The sequence below is a fragment of the Chiloscyllium plagiosum genome, chromosome 4 (assembly GCF_004010195.1).
Source record: "Chiloscyllium plagiosum isolate BGI_BamShark_2017 chromosome 4, ASM401019v2, whole genome shotgun sequence".
Taxonomy (NCBI): Eukaryota; Metazoa; Chordata; class Chondrichthyes; order Orectolobiformes; family Hemiscylliidae; genus Chiloscyllium; species Chiloscyllium plagiosum.
The window spans coordinates 111,826,647-111,848,502 of NC_057713.1; the positions used below are offsets into that span (position 1 = coordinate 111,826,647).

At 40.5% G+C, this 21,856-nt stretch overlaps 1 protein-coding gene and 1 long non-coding RNA gene across 9 annotated transcripts in view; one reads left to right on the plus strand and one right to left on the minus strand.

Moving 5' to 3' along the window:
• Window positions 1-11,652, plus strand: part of LOC122549330 — a 38,490-nt gene extending 26,838 nt beyond the window's left edge. Inside the window, exon 3 of the long non-coding RNA XR_006311494.1 lies at window positions 11,493-11,652. This is a non-coding gene — a long non-coding RNA (uncharacterized LOC122549330). The remainder of the gene's footprint in view (window positions 1-11,492) is intronic.
• deptor (DEP domain containing MTOR-interacting protein) overlaps window positions 1-21,856 on the minus strand; it is a 134,306-nt gene that overhangs the window by 55,592 nt on the left and 56,858 nt on the right. For 3 of the 8 annotated variants that reach the window (XM_043688964.1, XM_043688965.1, XM_043688966.1), the window contains exons 8-10: window positions 18,444-18,514; window positions 17,948-18,052; window positions 7,535-7,987 (exon numbers count right to left, since the gene is read on the minus strand). In XM_043688964.1, coding sequence (XP_043544899.1) covers window positions 7,847-7,987; window positions 17,948-18,052; window positions 18,444-18,514 — 317 coding nt within the window. In that variant the 3' untranslated portion in view covers window positions 7,535-7,846. Of the gene's footprint in view, window positions 1-1,928; window positions 3,234-7,533; window positions 7,988-17,347; window positions 17,386-17,947; window positions 18,053-18,443; window positions 18,515-21,856 lie in introns of those variants that run through there. The other 5 variants (XM_043688969.1, XM_043688968.1, XM_043688967.1 and 2 more) reach the window with 4 other exon arrangements.

A 21,856-nucleotide genomic window follows, 5' to 3' on the forward strand; every position in this document is an offset into this window, starting at 1 on the left:
GAATTAATTCACCCTGTTATAGGATTATCTCTGGTACTCTCAAATTTATCTCATTAATTTGAAATCTAATGCCCAACAAAAGGCACCATCTAACTTATTAGCTGTATCGTAGACATAACGTACCAGGATATACTTAATCACGTCCATTATCTATCTCAATAATACAAATCATAGGTAGCACTACTTTATAATTCTTAATCATCTAATGCTTCTGTTGTTTCTTAAATTAGTCCTCAAGCTTGAACATCTACTTGTTATTTTGTGTCATGTTATATCCTGTGGTGACTAGAAATACCTATTCAAACCAGGATACCTTGATTTTCCATTTTGTGCTTGAATGCAAAACTAAACTTTTAACATCGCAAAAATATTGACCCTTTCCTTTCCCATTAGGACAGAGCCAATGAGGTAGATAGATGCGTTATGTAAAGATTGCAGAGAAAACTTCAAAACATTCACATTTCAGTCCTTGTTCATTACATACATGCCTCATCTGTAGCGTGAGCTTGACAAAATTTTAGATAAATTCAAGACTCAAGATGTGACATTTAATTCACTTTTAAAAGGGAGTAATTTGGATGAAATTTAGCAAACCAAGGCATAAAGAAAGAAAATAAACAGAAAAGCCAACTGAAAATATTAAACATAAAAACTCTGATAACCACTGAACATGTTGTACCAAACTGTGTTTAATCCTGCAGTTCAATGAAATTTTAAACTCATATACAAATATTGTTTCCTCTACTTTTCATCAAAGCCAGCAGATAACAGGACTGACACCTCCATCTACATGGTAAGGTTAGTTGTTGGTCCGCTAATAGGTTTCTTACAGCAGACTTTAACAGATCTAGAGTGTTTATTCAAGATTGCAGGCAATCCACAAATTAATTCAACTGGAGTTTAATTCAGCGTTCTTTCAATAAAAATATTATAGGTAAGATCCAATGCAAATATGATTTGCTTTATTCCATTTTTTGAAGCTGAACAATGCAATATCCTTGGATTCACTCAATTTTTCCAATAAAAAAATGATAGTCATATTCAGAAGAGTTTAAATTTGACATTCTCTGTTTACATTAAACATTTTTTGTTATTCATGCCCTGTTCATTTGGAGTTTAGACACTGTCTCGGGACATATTGATACTTATTAAAAAAGAAAACTTCGCTAAAATGTTATTTTCCAATACATTGAAATTACATCAAAATAAAAAAAAAGTGGCAGGTGTAGGAAACTGCAGATTTTTCACCAAGTGAAAGTGGGCAGAATGACCCCAAATCCCAACAACCCTTTGAATGGAAAGTCTACCAGATCACCTGCCTAGTGAACACTTCAGGATTACCTGATAGGGTGTCAGGTGGGATCACTTCCCAGGGCAGCAGTATCCCACCCCACGTGAGTGGTGACCAGAGGCTGGAAGCTGCTTGTGAAAGAGTTAACCAGATGGTTGCACTTCAGTCCCATGCTCCTGATCTTTGGGCACCCAGTACGGGGGAGGGAGGGCAGGTCTGAAGACCTCCTCATGGGTCTGATCCTGGGCCTGGCCAAACAGGCCATAAACAGGTCCAGGCAGCGGGCAATGGAGGGGGTCGTTAAGGCCGACTGCCTGCCCCTCTCCCGCAGTAACGTTAGAGCCCGGGTGTCTCGAGAGAAGGAGCACGCGGTGTCCACCAACACCCTGGAGTTGTTCAGGGAGAGGTGAGTGCCATAGGGAGTGGAGTGCATGATTTCCCCCTCCAACTCTATTTCGATTTAATCCCTGCCCTCCCCTTCACTGTTCGATCACACAGCATTGCCCTTTGATGTGAAGGGCACTGCTTGTCACTGGCCACTCGGGTTTTCCTTTCTTCCTGGTGGTGGAAACTGAATAGATTCATGCACCTTGAGTCTTTCACTGTGTCTCACACCTGCGCACACACAACATGGGTGCTGGGGAAAAAAAAGCACTACCGCATTTAGGTGGTAGTGTGGAAAAAAAAGAAAAAGAGAGAAAAAAAAGTTAACCAGAAGTGCAGGAGCAGCAGGAAAGAAAGGGGTCAATGAGGGAAATGGGTCTATAGGGAAGGGGAGCTTAGAATCAAGGGCAGGTCTGTGGCTTTCACAGCCATACCCTTGGCTATATTCACTATTCCGCTCCACAGCCAACCATTTCAAATTGGGGCAGATTGAGGACTGCACAAACCCAGCAGGCAGACCACTCCATTCTAGTATTTGGGAAACCTGCCAGCAGTTTCAGCTTTGGGAAATGTTGTCACTTTACAGTGGCTGAAAAGGCCCTTAAGTGTTTGTTAATTGACCACTTCGGAGTCCCAGTCAGTGGCAGGGTGGGAAGGAATTGCTCAGCAGAACTCAATCCTATGCTGGTCGGAAGATGACAAGGATCTCCCGGATGCCAATCCGTCCAAATATCTTCCCTTCTACTTTTCGGGAGAGGGAAATCCTGGGCAGTATTTACTTCTTTTGCAATGGATATCACATTGTACAACAATAATTTTAGTGTTATGAAACCTCATTTTTTTCTTAGACCCTGTTTTACATATGAGTGACATTTGTAAGTTCTCAACTAACTCTTGGTATACTTCACACTCAAAAGATGTGTACATATTTATTTACTCACAGTGAAAGAATAAAAAAAACCAACAAGGGACAACTCAAAACTATTTGCTTTTTTTGGTTTTCAAACTATTAACAGGAATCTACGTTTTCAAGTGTTGAGGTATTTCTTCCACATGTATGATACAACCCATCTAATTACACCCTACATCCCATTATGAGTAATGGGAAATGTCCATTTAGTGAGACAAAATGTGTAGGCCACTATAAAATGCACCAACAGAAGTCACTTACTGCATTCAAGTGTTAGTTCATTACTGCGACACAAATTGTATACCACACAGCTCATATTCCAGTGTCAATAAAACTTTAAGCATATATACACTGAGGCAATTGTAAGCAAATTAAATCATATACAAAAAATGCATTGTTTTAACTCCTGAAGCAAAGAGCTATGTTGTGCATTCTCTTATTCTGGCATTTCCAAATTCTTTTTTTATCTTCCAGTCCAATGCATGATTAGTCGCATGCATTCAAATGACCATTTCTTTTTCAGAAGTTAATTTCCTCCATGACTTCCATTACAATGGTACGTTGGCCAGTTAGAATAAGATTGCTTACAGTTCTATAATCTACATGAAGAACATTCAGGCCATTCACAGAGACTACAAATTGTCGAACCTAAAAATGAGAATCAAAATAGTTATAAATCAAATGTCAATTCAATATCTTGTGGAGTTTAGGACTTCATAAAATCTTTGGAAGAACAGATTCACAAATTCTAATTTTCTACTTCATGAAAAGTAAGCCTTAAGCAACAATTTTCTTTAAAATCCAAATGTGAGATCATACAGCAATGTACGTCATTTTCATTATTCATTTTGGTTTACTTATAGATTGAGTTAGAATATGCAAACAATTTCACCACCATCTTATTCAAGAACAGTTAGGGATGGGTAATAAATGCCACCCTTGCCAGAGACACTCATATCCAATGAAAGAGATAAGTGAGTCATTCAAACCCAGAAGGTCATTCATAAATGGAAAATGTGTTGGATAATTGCAGCTGAAATTGCTGCCAAATCCTAACTCTTCAATTTAAAGTTCTAAGGTGAAACAATTCTGTCTTGGGGAGTTCTCAAATGTTTGTGCTGTTGGGATTGATTTGATGCTCCCCTGCTGGTGAGTTGGAAGGTGTGGTGAGGCATAAAAATCCAATGGACAACCTATCCGCTCCCCACCTGCTGGCTCCTGCTGAAATGTTGACCAGGTCCATCTCCCTCGCAGCTCTCAGTGCCTTTCACAGTTCCTTGTATTTGTTTGTTTACTCTTTTGTGGAAATGTAACATTACTGGCAGGGTCAGCACCTGTTCCCCATTCCTAACTTCCCTTTGAACTGAAAAACTCTCCAGGCTATTTTGGAGGACAGTTAAGACTGAGCCACATTATTATAGGGTTGCAGTCACATGTAGGCCAGAATAGGTAAGGATGGTATACGATGTCCTCCTCTAAAGGTCTTCAGTAAACTGAATACATTTTTTTACAATCAATGATTGTTTCATAGTCATTAGATTAGATTACATTACAATGTGGAAACAGGCCCTTCGGCCCAACAAGTCCACACCGACCCGCCGAAGCGCAACCCACCCATACATTTACCCCTTACCTAACACTACGGGCAATTTAGCATGGCCAATTAACCTAACCTGCACATCTTTAGACTGTGGGAGGAAACCGGAGCACCCGGAGGAAACCCACACAGACACGGGGAGAACGTGCAAACTCCACACAGTCAGTCGCCTGAGTCGGGAATTGAACCCGGGTCTCTGGTGCTGTGAGGCAGCAGTGCTAACCACTGTGCCACCGTGCCATCTTTACCCAAACTTTACATTCCAGGTTTATGAGTTGATTTTAACATTTCATCAGCTGTTGTGGTAAGATTTGAACCAGTTTCTCCACTGATCTGGCCTCTGGATTATTAATTCATTGGCATTATCACTACACCATCATCTTCCCTAACGTCCTCAATATTTCCCCTGACCTTATGTAAAGTGAATTGAATTGGCTGAAGACGGACATCAGTGATGCTGCTAATCTCAGGAGTAGGTCGGGCTAGTTGTTTGGGTAATATATCAATCTGCAACCTCAGGGCCAGCATATTCCTACTGTAGCACTGCCATCAAGTCAGAGGATCACAGAAGAGTGTAGAAGGGCATGCCAGGCAAGGGCAGCTCCAGACGTACCTAAAAGTAAGGCGTCCAGCAGGATATAACACAGGACTACCTATGTATCAATCAATCAGCAGAAGCAAGAAGTGATAGACAGTGCTTAAATAAAAGCAAAGTACTGCAGATGCTAGGAATCTGAAATAATCGCAAAGTACTAGAGAAAATCAGCAGGTCTGGCAGCATCTGTGGAGAGAGAAACAGTTAACATTTTACGTCCTGTATTATTCTTCTTCACTGCATCTTCTACTCAACTTAAAATATTAATTCTGTTTCTCTCTTCACAGATACTGCCACACCTGCTGAGTTTCTCCAGAATTTTCTATATTTGTTGTTGATAAATATTTCTTAGCAATTCCATGATTAGAGGATCAGATTTAAGCTCCACAGTCCTACCACATCTCGTCAGGAATAGTGGTGTGGAAGGTAGAGGACAATTATACAATATACTAGAGGAGGAGGCTCCACAAATATCCTCATCTTCAGTGATGAGTGTCGAGAACATCAGTGTAAGAAATGAAACTAAAGCATTTGAAACACTCTTCAGCCAGAAGTGCCAAGTGGATTAACCATCACAGTCTCCTCCAGAGGTCCCCAGTGTCACAGATACCAATCTTCAGCCAGTTTGATTCACTCCCCATGATACGAAGAGGCACTGGATACTACAAAGGCGATTGGTCCTGACAACATTTTAGCAATTGTACTGAAGATGTGTGCTACAGACTTGGGTGCTCCCGGAGCCAAGCTATTCCAAACAGCTACAGCACTGATATCCAGTCAACAACTTGGAAAATTGCCCAGATATGACCTGTACACAATAGCAGGACAATTTCAACCCAGCTAATTACTGTCCCATCAGTCTACTCTTTATCAATAGTAAATTGGCAAAGGGGTCATCAATAGTGTTATCAAGTAGCACTCGTTTCACAATAAACTGCTCACTAATGTAGTAAATAATGGATCAGCTAGTAATGCCCACATCCCAACAATGAATTTTTATAAACTGGTTGGTGTTTAAGTTTTTTCTATAAATGGTTTTGGTTCCTAACAGGCTCATACCATGCTCTTGGTGATGCACATTGAACACCCCTGTCTAAATCCACTCTGTGCCCTTGTTTGTTCTCCTCAATGCTTCTTCGAATTGATCTTCAACATGGACCTCTCCATTAGCTAAAACAGTAATCAGCAAGAGCTTTTCTTGAACTTGTTTAATATGGTGCCATGAGACATCATGGGATCCAGAAAACGTTGGGAGTCCTGGGGCAATTCCCTCCTGGGTATAAACCACTGTGTCACATACTATGGTAGATCCATATGTCACTGAGACAAGACATACTCAGGGATAGTGATAATGGAGTCTGGGACAGGTATGATTTGCTGATTATGGCTATGTCAGACTGTTATTTGACTTAGCCACTGGGATTGTTGTCCCAGTTTTGTTACACAAGTTCCCAGACATACAACTGAGTAACATGCTAGTCGAGAGTGTGGTGCTGGAAAAGCACAGCAAGTCAGCCAGGAGCAGCAGAACTGACATTTCGGGCATAAGCCCTTTATCAGGAACATGAGTGACATGCTAGCCATTTCAGAGGACACATAAGCGTCACCACATTGCTTGGGTGTGCAGGCCTTTGTAGGCCAGGTCTCATAAGGTCAACAGAATGCTTTCTCTAAAAGATGTTAATGAAAGATGTGGGGATTTCCAAAGATCTGCTGGTCATTTTCACCATTACTGGGACTAGTTTTCAATGGCAGATTTATTAACTAATTGAATTTAATTTCCACCAGCTGCCATGGAGTTAACCCCATTATTTGAGGGAGTTGTGCGAGAGAGGGGAAGAGACAGAGAGAAAGAGAAAAGAGAGAGGATCTGTGATCCAGTATTTTATGAGGGATGTTAGTGGAGTCTATCATCTAGAACAAAGTGAGTCAGCATTTGCTGAAGGCCGACATGGATTTATTGAGGGTGTGTCATGTGTAATCAGTCTAGTTGATTGAAAAATAAACAGTAGAACTCGACAGAGGAATGCCTTTAGATGTTGATTGAATAGACATCCAAAGGCTCTTGATAATCAACTCCGCATAACAGACTTAGAACCAAAATTAAAGTTCATGAAATTGAGACATACAAGATAATCAGAGGGTTAGATAGGGTGGACAGGGAGAGCCTTTTTCTAAGTATGGGGACGGCAAACATGAGGGGACACAACTTTAAAGTGAGGGGAGATAGGTATAAGACAGATGTCAGAGGTAGTTTCTTTACTCAGAGAGTAGTAAGGGTATGGAATGCTTTGCCTGCAATGGTGGTAGATTCACCAGGTTTAAGTGCATTTAAGTCATCATTGGACAGGCATATGGACGTACATGGAATAGTGTAGGTGGGATGGGCTTCAGATTAATATAACAGGGCGGCGCAACATCGAGGACCGAAGGGTCTGTACTGCGCTGTAATGTTCTATGTTCTATGAAGGAAAATGTACAGTAGAAAACAAGAGAGTAGGAACAGTATATACATGAGTTGTGTTCCTTGGAAGATCCCGTGCTGGGTCTTCAATATCTCAATAAACTAAAGAATGAAAGAACATAGCAGAGAGCCATAATTTTGTACCCAGTAGTGGCAATGTCTACAAGTCTGATCAGAACACATATAGTTTCGTGCATCAGTTCTCAAGTTCAGCACTTTGAAAAGACACGTCAGTCTTGTAAAGAATGCATTGCAAATTCACCAAAACTTCATGGGTTGGATTGTGACGGGAGATTTCACAGACTGGGCTTCAATTCCCTGGACTGTAGGTGTAGGAGGATTTGATTATGGCTCATAGGATTTTGAAAGGAATGAAGAATGGATAGAGTACAGAGTGAAACATTTCTCACTGATAGAGTCTAGCACAAGGGGAATACAAGTTTTCAAAATCAAAGCCAGGGCATTTAGGAGAGAAGTTAGGAAATCATTCTTTGCACAAAGGGTGATATTCTGTCCCAAAAAACAGTAAGGTGCGGTTCAATTAATTGTAATTTAATCAATTATAATACAGTAATTTTAAATCTGACATTGTTGTTGAAGTTTGGTTAGTAAAGAACATTAAAGAATATGGAACCAAGGCAGGTGAATGGAGTTAAGGTGCAGATCAGCCATGGTCTTATTGAACGGCTAGAGGAGCTGAATGGTCTACTCCTGTTCACAAATGTTGACAGGACAATGTGGAAAACCTAAGAAAGGTGAAAAAGAATTACCTATAAACAGTCTTGAATAAAACCTGTGCACTAAAATCCACTCTACACACTGGAATCAAACTGAAGCAGAAAAATTAATGGCGTGGATAGGATTAAGAAGCAGGACGAGCTTACCTTTGTTCAAACAGGAGGCCATTGCCAACAGTACAAGTGTGCAAAAGAGTCTTTCAGAAAGATTAATGCTAGGGAAAGTAAAGCCAACCCAGATCACTGTTCCAAATTTCATCTCAAGGCTCCAGTGCAAGTGACGGCTGCTATCAAGGGCAGGGTAATACTAGTTACAATGACCGGCACTGAATAGCCTGAAGACAGAATCTGTCAAAGACTATGAAACATGGCTGCTGAGTGCAGTACTGAAAGTTTGAATTGATGATCACGACTATCAGTTAGAAGTGACAATGTAGATAAAGACAATTCATTTTAATTCCAGTCTTTGTCAATCAGACAGGAATTTTGGTCTGCTTTCAGTTGCAGAAAAAATGAAATTCACGACAGCAATGTTGACTGATTTCTCTCCACAGATACTGCTGGACCTGCTGAGCTTTTCCAGCAATTTTGGCTGCTTGACTTTAATTAAGTTCAATTTTATAATATTTTCGGTAGTTATATCCCCCTCATTACTCGTATTGTGTACTGGCATTTGTTTCAATGCATGTATTGGTGGGCTTGGAAGAAAGTGTGTGCCACTAACAGTTCAGTGTAACTGATAGTGTGGAAGTTGAAATGTTTATAAGCAGTATTTACTTGATGTGATTCAGCAAGATGTAAGCTCAGGGAATCCACAGAGTAGTTCTAGCTTGAGGAAGATAGCTGTCAGTGAAAAGTGAAATTTTTTATGATAGTGCAGTTCTGGAGAATGCACACTAAGGGAAGGAAGGTGTTGACCAGATTAGGAATAGATGTTGATGCAGAGTGACTTGCGGGATTGATTATCAAGGTCAGGTTGGCATGAGTGAATGATTGTAATGTCTTGTGATGATCCACCACATCATCACAATCTGGGGTGAACTGCTGATGCAGCCATTTCCTGATTGAGTTTTATTTGATGTGTAATGTGAGTTGTTCAATCACGGTCTATGACTCATATTTATCATGTTAATTCTGGCTGTGTCAATACAAGTCAGACATGTGTTGCAGATTGTCTTCATGTTCTAATGTTGCATAGCGAAGTATATTGCTCTTATTGTGGCTTTATTCTCTTCGCACGTCTCTTAGATCTCTCACTTGTCAAATTATCAAAAAATGGGTACTGTCAGAAAGTTTGTAACATAAAATTGGATGGTCTAGACTGGATCACTACAAGTATTTTAATCTGTGTTTTGTTTTTAAAACAAAATTGTTGTGAAACAACAATTCTGAATGCTCCTAAGGCATAATTAAAAGGTTTTTAAAGTCTTTGGGGGACAGGGCTCAGATGCATGCAGATAAATAACTAACAGCACATAAACAAAGTGCAAGATTCATCCTGAAATGCCCAAAATAGCCAGCCTGATATTGTGTCTTGCAATTGCTTTCAATGATAAGAGATGAACAGTTACAGTCAATGGTCCAATATTGCAGGCTGCTGATGAAAGATAAGTATGTGTAATGTAAGTGTATTGGTATCAATGAGAACCTCACTTACAGCCAATGTCACTTAGTCTGACCTGCCTGAAAATGCTGACCAACTCTACGTTACTGCTATTCCAGATACTCCATACAGGCTATAACAGTGCCAAATGTGTTTGACTGGAAGCAGTTAACACAAATAATTGAAAGGTAACATGGAAGAAACAAGAAAACATGCACCAATTTTGGACATAAATCTAGCTTGTCAGGAACATAAAATATAGATCAGTATAGCATAGGAGCAGGCTCTTCAGCTCACTATGCCAACCATGATGTCATTCGAAACTAATCTCATGTGCTCGGTATCCCTCCATCCTTTACCTGTTCATGTGTCTGAGAATGCCTCTTAAACATTGATGCATTTGGTTCTGCCACTTCCCCTGGCAGCATGTACCAGGCACCTTCCACCTGCTGTGTAAAAAACCTTTCTCACACATCTCCTTTAAATGCCTGACCTCTCACCTTAAACCTACGTTCCCCCTGGAATATAACATTTTCAGCTTGGAAAAAGGACTCCAACTACATACCCTATTTGTACCTTATAATTTTATATTATTTTATCAGATTGCTCCTCAGCCTTTGACAGTCTAACCTCTCCTTGTAGCCAATACATTCCAATCCAGGCAACATCCTGGTAAACCTCTCTTGCACCCTCTCCAAAGTCTCCACCTCCTTGTGCTGTGGTGACCAGGACAGCACATAATACCCACAATGGGACCTAACTGAAGTCTTCTAAAGCTGCTAAGAGAAAGTGAGGACTGCAGATGCTAGAGATCAGAACTGAAAAATGTGTTGCTGGAAAAGCGCAGCAGGTCAGGCAGCATCCAAGGAGCAGGAGAATCGATGTTTCGGGCATAAGCCCTTCCTGACCTGCTGCGCTTTTCCAGCAACACATTTTTCAGCTCTTATAAAGCTGCAACATGATTTGCCAACTTTTATACTCCATGCCAGAGCGATGACGGGTCACAAAGTGTGGCGCTGGAAAAGCACATCAGGTCAAACAAAATCCGAGGAGCAGGAGAATCAGCATTTTGGGCATAAGCCCTTCATCAGGAAGTGGAATATGCCCAAAACGTCAACTGTCCTGCTCCTCAGATGCTGCCTGACCTGCTGTGCTTTTCCAGCGCCACACTTTTGACTCTGATCTCTAGCATCTGCAGCCCTCACTTTCTTCTAGCCTGACTAATTAAGGCAAGCATGCTGTAACCCTTCTTTACCACCTTACCCATTTGTGGTGTGAACATAAATCAATCACGAGAATTATACAATTAGATAGTACAATTTGACATTAATATGTTTTGATACAGTTTTTAGCTACACTTGAATATCCAATTTGCTGGAGAAATTGGGTTAATAATTTATCCTATCTACTACCAGGAGAAGACATCACTGCTATCTGGACCCATTTATGTCAGGTGGCAAATTATTCGTGTATAATAGCAACTGTCGGCAGGCAATGTGACTATAGTTAAAACAGATAATGTTCTTATTTGTAGCCTACAATTGTCCACTGTCTTCGGTCACTGACAGGAAAGAGAAAATCAGCCTTGCTAATTAAGGGTACTGGGCCCCATCATAACATTTTCCTGTAGCATTTCCTGTAAATTTCACATTTCCTTTTTAAAATAATAAAACAGAAATTCTGGAAAAACTCAGCAGATCCAGCAATATCTGTCCAATACAACCTCTTCTGTTAATAGAGGATGAGGTAGAACAATAGGGAAGGTCAGGGATCGAGGGTGAGAGAGATTAAATACCAAAAATGTTGCAGAATCAAAGGCAAATGGAATGGTAATGGTAGCAGTAAAGAAACAATGCATTCATCTATACACTCCATAATAGTGCAATGATATTTTTTCTTATTCTTCCACAGCATTTAGTCATTGCCGGCTTGACCAACATTTTGCTGCCCATCCCAAATTACATGTGAGGAGATGAAGAGGAGGTGTTTGTTCATAACTACTTCTCATGCCTACTTCATTCAAAGTTGCTGATCATAGCTTTGTAACCATTAAACTCGCCTTTTCATTTTATCCATCTCTGATTTAATCCTGAAAGTCTCCCAAAGTTAGTTCACACTGAGGCATTTTTACCAGGGTTCTTGGTATAATAATCTTCAAAACAGATTACGAGCCTCCACAGTGCCTCTTATGAAGAAAACAGGAACAAGAGGAAGCCATTTTGACACTCCTGCCTGTTCCATCTTTCAACTGGATCATCACTGATTTGCTCCCAAAACCTCGCCCTCTTTCGTTAACAAAGCTATATAAGCCTCAGATAAAAAAAAATTATCAATTGCCATTGTTGAAAAAGGTCATCAAACTTCCATTCCCTTTGTATGTGGAAATGTTCTCTAATTTTACTTCTGAAAGGTCTGGTTCTAAATTTTAGACAATCCCTCTAATCCAAGATGTACCAACCAGCAGAAATTGTTTCTCTCTGTCTACCCTATTTATCTCTAATAATATCTCAAACCTTCAATCAAATAACTGTCCAAAATTCCATGAAGTACAATCAGAGTTCATGTAATCTCTCCTTGTAACCTTATTCTTGTAGTAACATTGAACTTGCTCTAAATCCAACATATCCTTGCTAAGATCGAGTCCTCACAACTGCTCTCAAGGCTCCAGCAACAGTCTAACTAGGATTGCTAACTGCAGGATAGCTGCATGACTTATACTCCTCCCTTGTTTTTTAGTCATTGGGAACATTGGAAGTAGGAGCAGAAACTGGCCATTTTGCCAATCAAACCTATTCCTGGTTGATCCTGCTGCCTCAATGCCATTTTCCCCACATTATGTCCATATATCTTGATATCTTTACTATCCAGATATCTTTTGACTTTTGTCTTGAACATACTCAATGACTGAAACTGCACAACCCTCTGGGGTGGAGATCAGAATTAGCTTTACTGTCACATGCACTCAAATGAGTACAGTAAAAAGTTTACAAGCTGCCACTGATGGCATTATCTTAGGTCAGAATTCAAGATTATGAAGATTCAAGAGAAATTCATCCTTTTGTCTGTCTTTAGTGTATCTCTCATTCTGAGACTATGACCCCAATCAGGAGTATGGTCTATCCAGCAACTGCCTGTGAAGGCTTTGAAGAATTCTGTGAGCTTTAGGAGATTAGGTTTGATACTTAAAGCATAGGTTTTATGTTAAACTCTCTTCGTGGCAAGTATATGTCCCCTGAAGTAAGGAGACCAAAACCAAAGCACAGTCTCAATGAGGAGGAATTTCTTCAGCCACACAGTGGTTAATCTCTGAATCTCATTGACACAGAGGGCTGTGGAGGCCAAGTCACTGAGTATATTTCAGACATCGATAGATAGGTTCTTGATCGGTAAGGGGATTAAGGGTTATGGGGAGAAGACGGGTGAATGAAGTTGAAAAATGTATCAACCATGGTCGAATGGCAGAGTACACTTGATGGGCTGAATGGTCTAATTCTGCTCCTACGTCTTATGGTCTTATAATTAGAGTGCACAGGTGCAGCTGGGGTAGTCCTTGTAATGAAGAGAATTTGTTGTGTTCTGGATTAAAAGGGATGCTGAAGTTCCAAACCATCTGCTGAAGCCTCAACAGTGACCAGGGAAGGGAACTCAAGTCAGTAATAAGGTTACAGAGTTTGTGATGTAAGCTGAAGGCAACATTTAGCTACAGAAAATAGAGATTCAAAAACTCCACGTCTGATAAAAACAGAAGCAATGTTAGGGCTGAGAAAGATCGTGGAAAGATACAGCTGACTATCAAAGGTATGTGTGGAAGGGCTGTTTCAATGTCAGGAGAGATAATGTTCTGAAGGGGCAAAAAAATTATTCACTTCATTGTAATTAGTTATTCCTTCCCCCATTATTAATTTATCTTATACCACCATTTCATATTTCACTTTCCTCTTGATTCCTCCCTAGTAAGTTGATGATTAACTAAGGTGGTGTCTGAAAATAACTAATCTCCCCCTCAACACATTTCTCATTCCAATTTAAATCTTAGCCATGGCACCGGACATTCAGAACACTTCCATCTTGACAGGAAAAGGATATGCTCTCAATCTGCATCACCACAGAACATCTGGCAGGAATACCAAGTGTTCAAGTGTCACACAATGGTTAAAATCTGTACCAATTTCAAAATATGTGCAATTTAGTCTAAGGCCTGAATGATAAGCACATTAAATTTGCAAAGTTTTCCATCCAATTACTCATCAAATAAGATTTTGTGAGCTTGAGGCAACACAACTTCAAAATACAAATTGAATAATGTATTGTGTTATATGGCATAGTATTTTATACAGCAATGCACTGACCCTGAGCAATACAAAGCAAAAACACTCGTTACATTGTACATCGTACAAGATGCCTAGCATATATTGTCTGTGCATGATAGATAGTGTGAAGAAAATAAAGCATTCTTCATGAACGTAGTTATTATGGTTTCAAAGTTTTCTTAGCTAGCATTTGAATGAACTCACCCACTATTTACTTAATAATATTCCCAATTTGTAGTGTTCAAATGAAACATTTACTTTATATGATATAAAGTTATAAAACAGCATCTTCTGATCTACTAATGCATTTTCTAGGAAGAACACTGACAGACAATATAACTCACAGGTACAATTCTAAAGCGTGTGCAGGAGCAGTGGGACTTGGGTGTATATGTGCGCAAATCATTGAAGGGGCAACACAGGTGGAGAGAGCAGTTAATAAAACATACAGCATCCTTGGGTTGATTAATAAGGGCAAACAGGACAAGAACAAGGAAGTAATGCTGAACTGGCATAATAAACTGGTTAGTAAATAGAGTACTGTATACAGTCCTGAGCGCCACACTACAGGAAGGATATGAACACTTTGAAGAGCATGCAGAAGAGATTTACAAGAATAGTAGAAAGTGAGGACTGTAGATGCTGGAGATCAGAGTCGGAAAGTGTGGTGCTGGAAAAGCACAGCAGGTCAGACAGCATCCGTGGAGCAGAAGAGTCGACATTTTGAGCATAAGCCCTGACTTGCTGTGCTTTTCCAGTGCCACACTTTGACTTACAAGAATAGTTCCAATGAGAAACTACAGCTATGAGGATAAATTGAAAAGTGTGGAACCATTGTCCTAGGAGTGAGGGTAGATTGGGTCATTCTCCTTGGACAGAAGAATATCTAACAAGAAATCAGATATAAGTTTGCAAAATCATGAAGGACTGAATAGAGTAGACAAGGAGAAACTGTTCCCACTTGTAAAAAGGTGCAGAATGAGAGGGCATACATTTACAGTCATTTGCAAAAGAATCAAATCCAAGGCAAGCAAAAGGTTTTCACCCAGAGTGATTCAGATCTAGAATGCACGGCCTAGGAGGGCGGTGGAGACAGGTTCAATTGAGACATTCAAAAGAGCATTGCTCTACGTAAGTAATTACCCAATGTACAAAGCTTGGGGAAAAAGACAAGAGAATAAGTCATTGTAGTCATTTGGAGTGCCAGTACAGAAACAATGAGCTGAATGGCATCCTTCTATACTGTAACGGTTCTGTGATTTATTGAGAACGCAGTGCATTGAAGAATACATAAAAACAATATTCTTTAATGACAAACCTTGATCATTTGGCCGGGACCTACATTATACATAAAATATTTACTTTGATTTTACTCTTTGATGGAGTGAGAGTGTCATCGGCAAGGCCAGCACTTACAACCCATCCTTCAACTGCCTTGCGGAGTTATTGTAAGTCTGCATAATTCGAGGGCATACATGGTTACATAAAATCATAGAATTCCTACAGTGTGGAAACAGGCCATTCGGCCCATTGCGTCCACACTGACCCTCCAAAAAGCAACTCACCCAGACCTACCCATGTAACCCTGCAATTCCCATGGCTAATTCACCTAGCCTGCATATCCCTGGATACTCAGTAATTTAGCATGGCCAATCTACCTGACCTGCACAACTTTGGACTATGGGAGGAAACTGGAGCACCCAGAGGAAACCCACACAGATACAGGGGAACAGGTGCAAACGCTATACAGACAGACACCAGAGAGTGGAATCAAATCCGGGTTCCTGGCATTGTAAGGCAGTAATGCTAACCACTGAACCCCAGTGCCACCCTATTTATGCCCATTTATTTTATCAAAATATTTGCAATAGAAACCTTACTTGCAAAGATTCATGAGATTACTCAAAAAATATATTTCGGCCAAAAAAAATCTCTACACATAACAAATTATGCTGAGATGCATGTAGAAAATATTGGTTGGATAGCTGTGGATTAGCTCAACTGTTTGGCAGGCTTCTCAAGTATCATTATTTCAAAACCACATTCCACTCAACTTGAGTTCCATTCAGTCAGTCAATCTGTAAAATGTTTTTTAGATTTAATTCGAAACAAACTATAATCACAGTGTTATAATAGTAAAGGAAACTGCTGATAATCTCAAGAATATTACTGATGAGTAAAGTCCTACATTACATCCTTGTTGTGCTGAATTTGATGCTTTTGATTTCGGTGCTGTTAGGGGCACAATAGCTGGCCATTGCAACAATTTGTTTTGGTGGGGTGGAGAGATGGTGGGGGGAAAGAGAGAGAAAGAAACCCACAGAAATGCAGCAGAGTGCTCTGTGGTTAGTACTGCTGCCTAACAGTGCCAGGGACCCAGGTTTGATTCCAACCTCGGGCAACTGGCTGTGTGGAGTTTGCACATTCTCTGCGTGGGTTTTCTTCAGATGCTCTAGTTTCCTTCCACAGTCCAACGATGTGCAGGTTAGGTGGACTGGCCATGCTAAATTGTCAATAGTATCCATGGATGTGCAGGTAATGTGGATTAGCTGTGGGAAAATGCAGAATTATAGGGTAGAGGGATGAGTCTAGGCGAGATGCTGTTCAGAGAGTCGGTGTGGACTTGATGGGCTGAGTGGACTGCTTTCACACTGTAGGGATTCCATGATGTAAATGAAAATAAAGATGTAAAAATTAGGTCATTATCCAACAACAGTTACAAGCAGAGCTGTTGGTGGTGTAAGTTCATTGCCACCTCAGGATTGCCAATATTAGCTCCATGGTGGAACATTTCATTGACCATGCTCTGACAAATCAAGGCCACTCAGACAAGGTATCAGAATGCAACCTGTTCCATGGGAATGATCATGCAGTTAGCACCTCAGTAGGAAGCAAAGACAAACTGAAAAATGTAACTTGTATACTTCTAGCAATGAGTTTCAACATATGTGTAAGTAATGAACTTGCACCAATTCAAATGTTATATCATAAACAAAGCAATTATTTAGAATTAATTTTATTCATCCAGTTGACAGATGAGAAGCACAAGGATATTGTGAAATTTGAAAGGGTTCAGAAAAGATTTACAAGGATGTTGCCAGGGTTGGAGGGTTTGAGCTATAGGGAGAGGCTGAACATGCTGGGGTTGTTTTCCCTGGAGCGTCGCAGGCTGAGGGGTGACCTTACAGATGTTTATAAAATCATGAAAGGCATGGATAGGGTAAATAGACAAGGTCAATTCCCTGGAGTGGGGGAGTCCAGAACGAGAGGGCATAGGTTCAGGGTGTGATGGGAAAAATTTAAAAGGGGCAACTTTTTCATGCAGAGGTGGTGGAGGCTGATGCAATTACAACATTTAAAAGTCATCTGAATAGCAAGAGCTTAGAGTGATATAGGCCAAGTGCTGGTAAATGGGTCTAGGTTAGGTTGTGATATCTGGTCGGCATGGACGAGTTGGACCGAAGGGTCTGTTTCCGTGCTGTACATCTCGATCACTGTATGAATGATGAGCAGAAATGATTTATCTGAGCATCTTTATTTGAAACCCAAAAACTCAATGTCATAAGGATAATAGAAAATCATCAGGAAAGCTGAATTCTAATTGCCATGCTGTCAATCTGAAAAGGTATTTCAGTCAACAGCTCTTAAATCAAAACTTACTTTATACAGCAATGATAAATGGCCAATTACACGTGTTCACGAGAAACATTGATTGACTGCAGCCAAGAATTAACCAAGACATGAAAATGGGTTGCCATACCTTCCTTGATTCTCATTCTCCAGTTCTATCTACACAGCAAAGGATTTTGTACATTTCTTTAAAACAGTCTTATTTACTTGCTCTGCAACTCTAAAGATCTGCATATATGAACATCCAAATGGCTGAGTTTCTGAACTCCTTGAAAATTGTACATGTTGAACTTTATGAAAGGTTTGGGCTGAAGCTAAAACCTCAAATGAAAAAGCACAAACATGGAAAGAAATGGCCATATACTTATGAAATGAGTCAACATTTGGCCATCTGTATTTAATGTGCTTTACAGAGAAAAATATTACCTTCATTCCAGCTACAGCAGCAGGGCCACTGGGATCCACTGCTTGAATATGGCATGGTTTATTTCCACGTACGACAAATCCCCAGCCAACTGCATCACCCACAATCTGAAAATAAGCCAGTTTTGCAAAACTTTAAAATAAACAGGCATATTAAAACTGCATCGAAAGTCAGCTTCCAAAAAACAAATTTCCAATGTTTAATGTAGCTTCTGTACTCACAAAATGCTTATTTTTGAATGCACTGACCATCTTTGCAATAAACTAAGCATAAATGTTAAAAGTCCGGTTTGATGAGCCTCCTTAGTATTTTCAAAATGGACAAATGACTCAAGTGTAGATTGGGCCTTTAATGCTACAAGTATAAGCATTTCAAGAATGCAACACTACTCAAATGTAACAAAGTGAAACTATATCATACCTCTGAACCAGTACCTGATTAATCATTGCAAGGTGCAATAGATTGGGGAGTTGTATACCATTTAAAGGACAGACTTACTGTAAGCGTCTTCTTCGTATAGGGTGCCCCAGGAGCTAAGAGCTCCTCTGTTGTCACTGGTCTCTTTAACACTGAAACAAAACACAGAATTCTTAAGCTGTACATGTGATTCATTGCCCACTGTCTTCAATTCATTCCAGCTCAGTTCAGCCACTTTTACACTTAAATTACAATTAGAACAATTCTTTAGTCAGGATTATGAGAGGAAATCAGTCTTTTTTTTATTATTATTTGATTAAGCAGTATTTAGACATTACTCTAATGCAGCAACAATTAACACTTCAATTGTACCTTTAACGTAATGAAACGTCCCAGGCACTGCACAAGGGATTAGAAGAGAAACATTAGTTCCGCTGAACAAAAAATCTGGTAACAGTGTGCACTTTCAGAAGTGCTTTAAAGATGGCAAGCAAGGGGGAAAGGTGTACTGAGGGAATTCCAAGGCATCTGGCCTTGGCAACTGAAGACACAGCCACTAATGGTGGAGAAATTAAAATCAGAATTAAAAGGAACTCAGATAACTCAGAGGGCTGAGTGGTTGGAGGAGATCACAGAATTGGGGAGGCGCAGAGTCCTAGTGGGATTTAAAACGAGGAAGTAAAATTTTGAAATGAAAATATTGCTTGATCGAGATCTAGTTCAAGTCAACGCGCTCAGAGGGTAGGGAAACAGGACTTGTTGCCAATTAAGACTCTGGCAGAACTTAGAAGATCTCAAACTTATGGATGATAGAATGTGGGAGACAATCCAGGAATTTGTTGGTACAGTCACATCTGGAGGAGACAAAGACTTCGATAGCAGGCGAGGTGAGACGGAGGCAAAAATCAAGTAGTATTAAAGGCTGCAATGGCAAGTTGTAGTGATGTTGTGGGTGCGTGTTTGGATACTGATCAAGACAAAATATGACACCAAGGCTGTACAAACAGATTATATGTAACTTCATCTCAGAGCAGGAACAGAATGGGCGAGACAAGGGCTCAGTGGTTCGCACTGCTGCATCACAGCACCAGAGACCCAGGTTCAATTCCAGCCTTGGGCAACTGTCGGTGTAGAGTTTGCAGATTCTCCCCATGTCTGCATGGGTTTCCTCCAACAATCCAGAGATGTGCAAACGAGGTGAATTGACCATTCTAAATTGTTGGTGGATGTGTAGGTTAGGTGCATTAGTCAGGGGTGTATATATAGGGTAGGGGAATTGGTCTGGATGGGTTGCTCGTTGGAGGATCAGTGTGGGCTTGTTGGGCCAAAGGGCACTATAGGGATTGTGTGATAGAACTGGAGTCAGTGACCGGGGGAAAAGTAATTTGGACTGGGTACCAAAAACAATTATTTCAGTTTATAAAATCTTTACTTGGAGGAAGTTTCTGCTCATCTTGTACTGAGTGTTGAATTATCAACAGTTGAGTAGCTGAGAGATGTGCTGATGAGGTCGAACTGGGTGTCATCAGCATACCTACAAAAAAACCAGCAATCTATCTTTGGATGATGTTGTCAAATGCAAGCACCTAAAATGTGAAATAGGAGGGGAATAAGGACCTATCCTGCAGGGATAGAGTACCATGAACAGAAGCTTTGTAAGTGATTTTAAAAAAACTGAAAGAAGTGCAGATCTGGAAATCTGAAACAACAACAGAAACTGCTGGACAATCTCAACAAGGCTGGCAGCATCGGTGTAGAATAAGCAGAATTAACCAGTGACATTTCTTTGTAAGTGATTCTCTGCTTACAATTAGATAAGCATGGAACGAGATGAAAGCAGTCCTACCCAATGGATGAAGGTGTTACAGTCACCATGTCAAAGGCTGCACAACAGCTTGAAGGATATGGAGGAAAGCTTAACTTTGTCACAGTCATATAGGATGTCATTTTTAAACTCTGATTACAGCAGTCTCCATACTATTATAGGGTGGAGACTTGACTGGAAGGATTCAAACACAGAGTTCTTGGAACGATAGGAGTTGATTTGGGAGGTGATAACATGTCCAGGAATTTAGGGAATGGGATCAGAGGATGGAAGGATGCAAGGGTCAAGTGAGGTTTTGTTTGAGGATGGGGATACTTCACAATTAAAAGAAAAAAAAGGGACAACACTTGAAGAGAGAGAATAGTTTACTGTATTGGCAAACATGGTAATCGGAATATAAATTGGATGATCGGAAGTGTAATAGGAATAGGATCAATGGAACAGGAGATGGGTCTTATGGACTGGTTGGGCTCAGAGATGGCATGTGGGGAGAAAGCAGAAAGACTGGAGAGAGAAGTGAGTCCAGGGTTAGGGCAGGTTGTGTAATAAAAAAGTATAGCCAGGCAGGCTAGTGGAAGGGAGTGACATAGCAAAGGCAGCTTATCGAAATACCTCGGATTTCGTAACAAAGCAGTCCATGAGTTGCTTCCAGCAGGAAGTGCAAGCACAAGTGGGGGAAGGCAGAGAGATGGGTTTAAAAAGATGGTTTTAAAATGGCTTATATTATAATGAAAAGATTCATTAGAATCATTCATTAGATTTTATACTAAATGTTACAATGTATTACCTGAAAAAATTACAGTTCAAAAATACAAATGCTCAATTAAAAATTCAAAATAAATGCTAATGGTGCCCAAGACCTTTTGTATTGATCAGGCTTATACAAGGCACAACAAACAAAACTGGACAAGTCAAATAAAGAGAAAATAATAAATGACCAAATGTTGTTCCAAGAAATGGAGGATTTTAGAAGTGGAGACAGAAATGCAGACAAAGAGATTTTGGGGAGGAAATTGCAGAGCTATGGGCTAAGCAGCTGAAGGAGGATCTTTAAAATGAATTTGAATTGGGAACCATTGTAAGTCAGTGAGTAGTGGGTGACTTGGTGACTTGCCTCTTCCTCCGCTACACTGATGACTGCATTGGCACCACCTCGTGCTCCCACGAGGAGGTTGAGCAATTCATCACCTTTACCAACACATTCCACCCTGACCTTAAATTTACCTGGACTATCTCTGACACCTCCCTCCCTTTCCTGGAACTCTCCATCTCCATTAATGACGACCGACTTGACATTGACATTTTTTACAAACCCACCGATTCCACCAGCTACCTGGATTACACCTCTTCCCACCCTACCTCTTGCAAAAATGCCATTCCATATTCCCAATTCCTCCGTCTCCGCCGTATCTGCTCCCAAGAGGACCAGCTCCACCACAGAACACACCAGATGGCCTCCTTCTTTAAGACCGCAATTTCCCTTCCCACGTGGTTACAGATGCCCTCCAACGCATCTCGTCCACATCCCGCACCTCCGCCCTTATACCCCACCCCGCCAACCGTAACAAGGACAGAATGCCCCTGGTGCTCACCTTCCACCCTACCAACCTTCGCATAAACCAAATCATCCGCCGACATTTCTGCCACCTCCAAAAAGACCCCACCACTA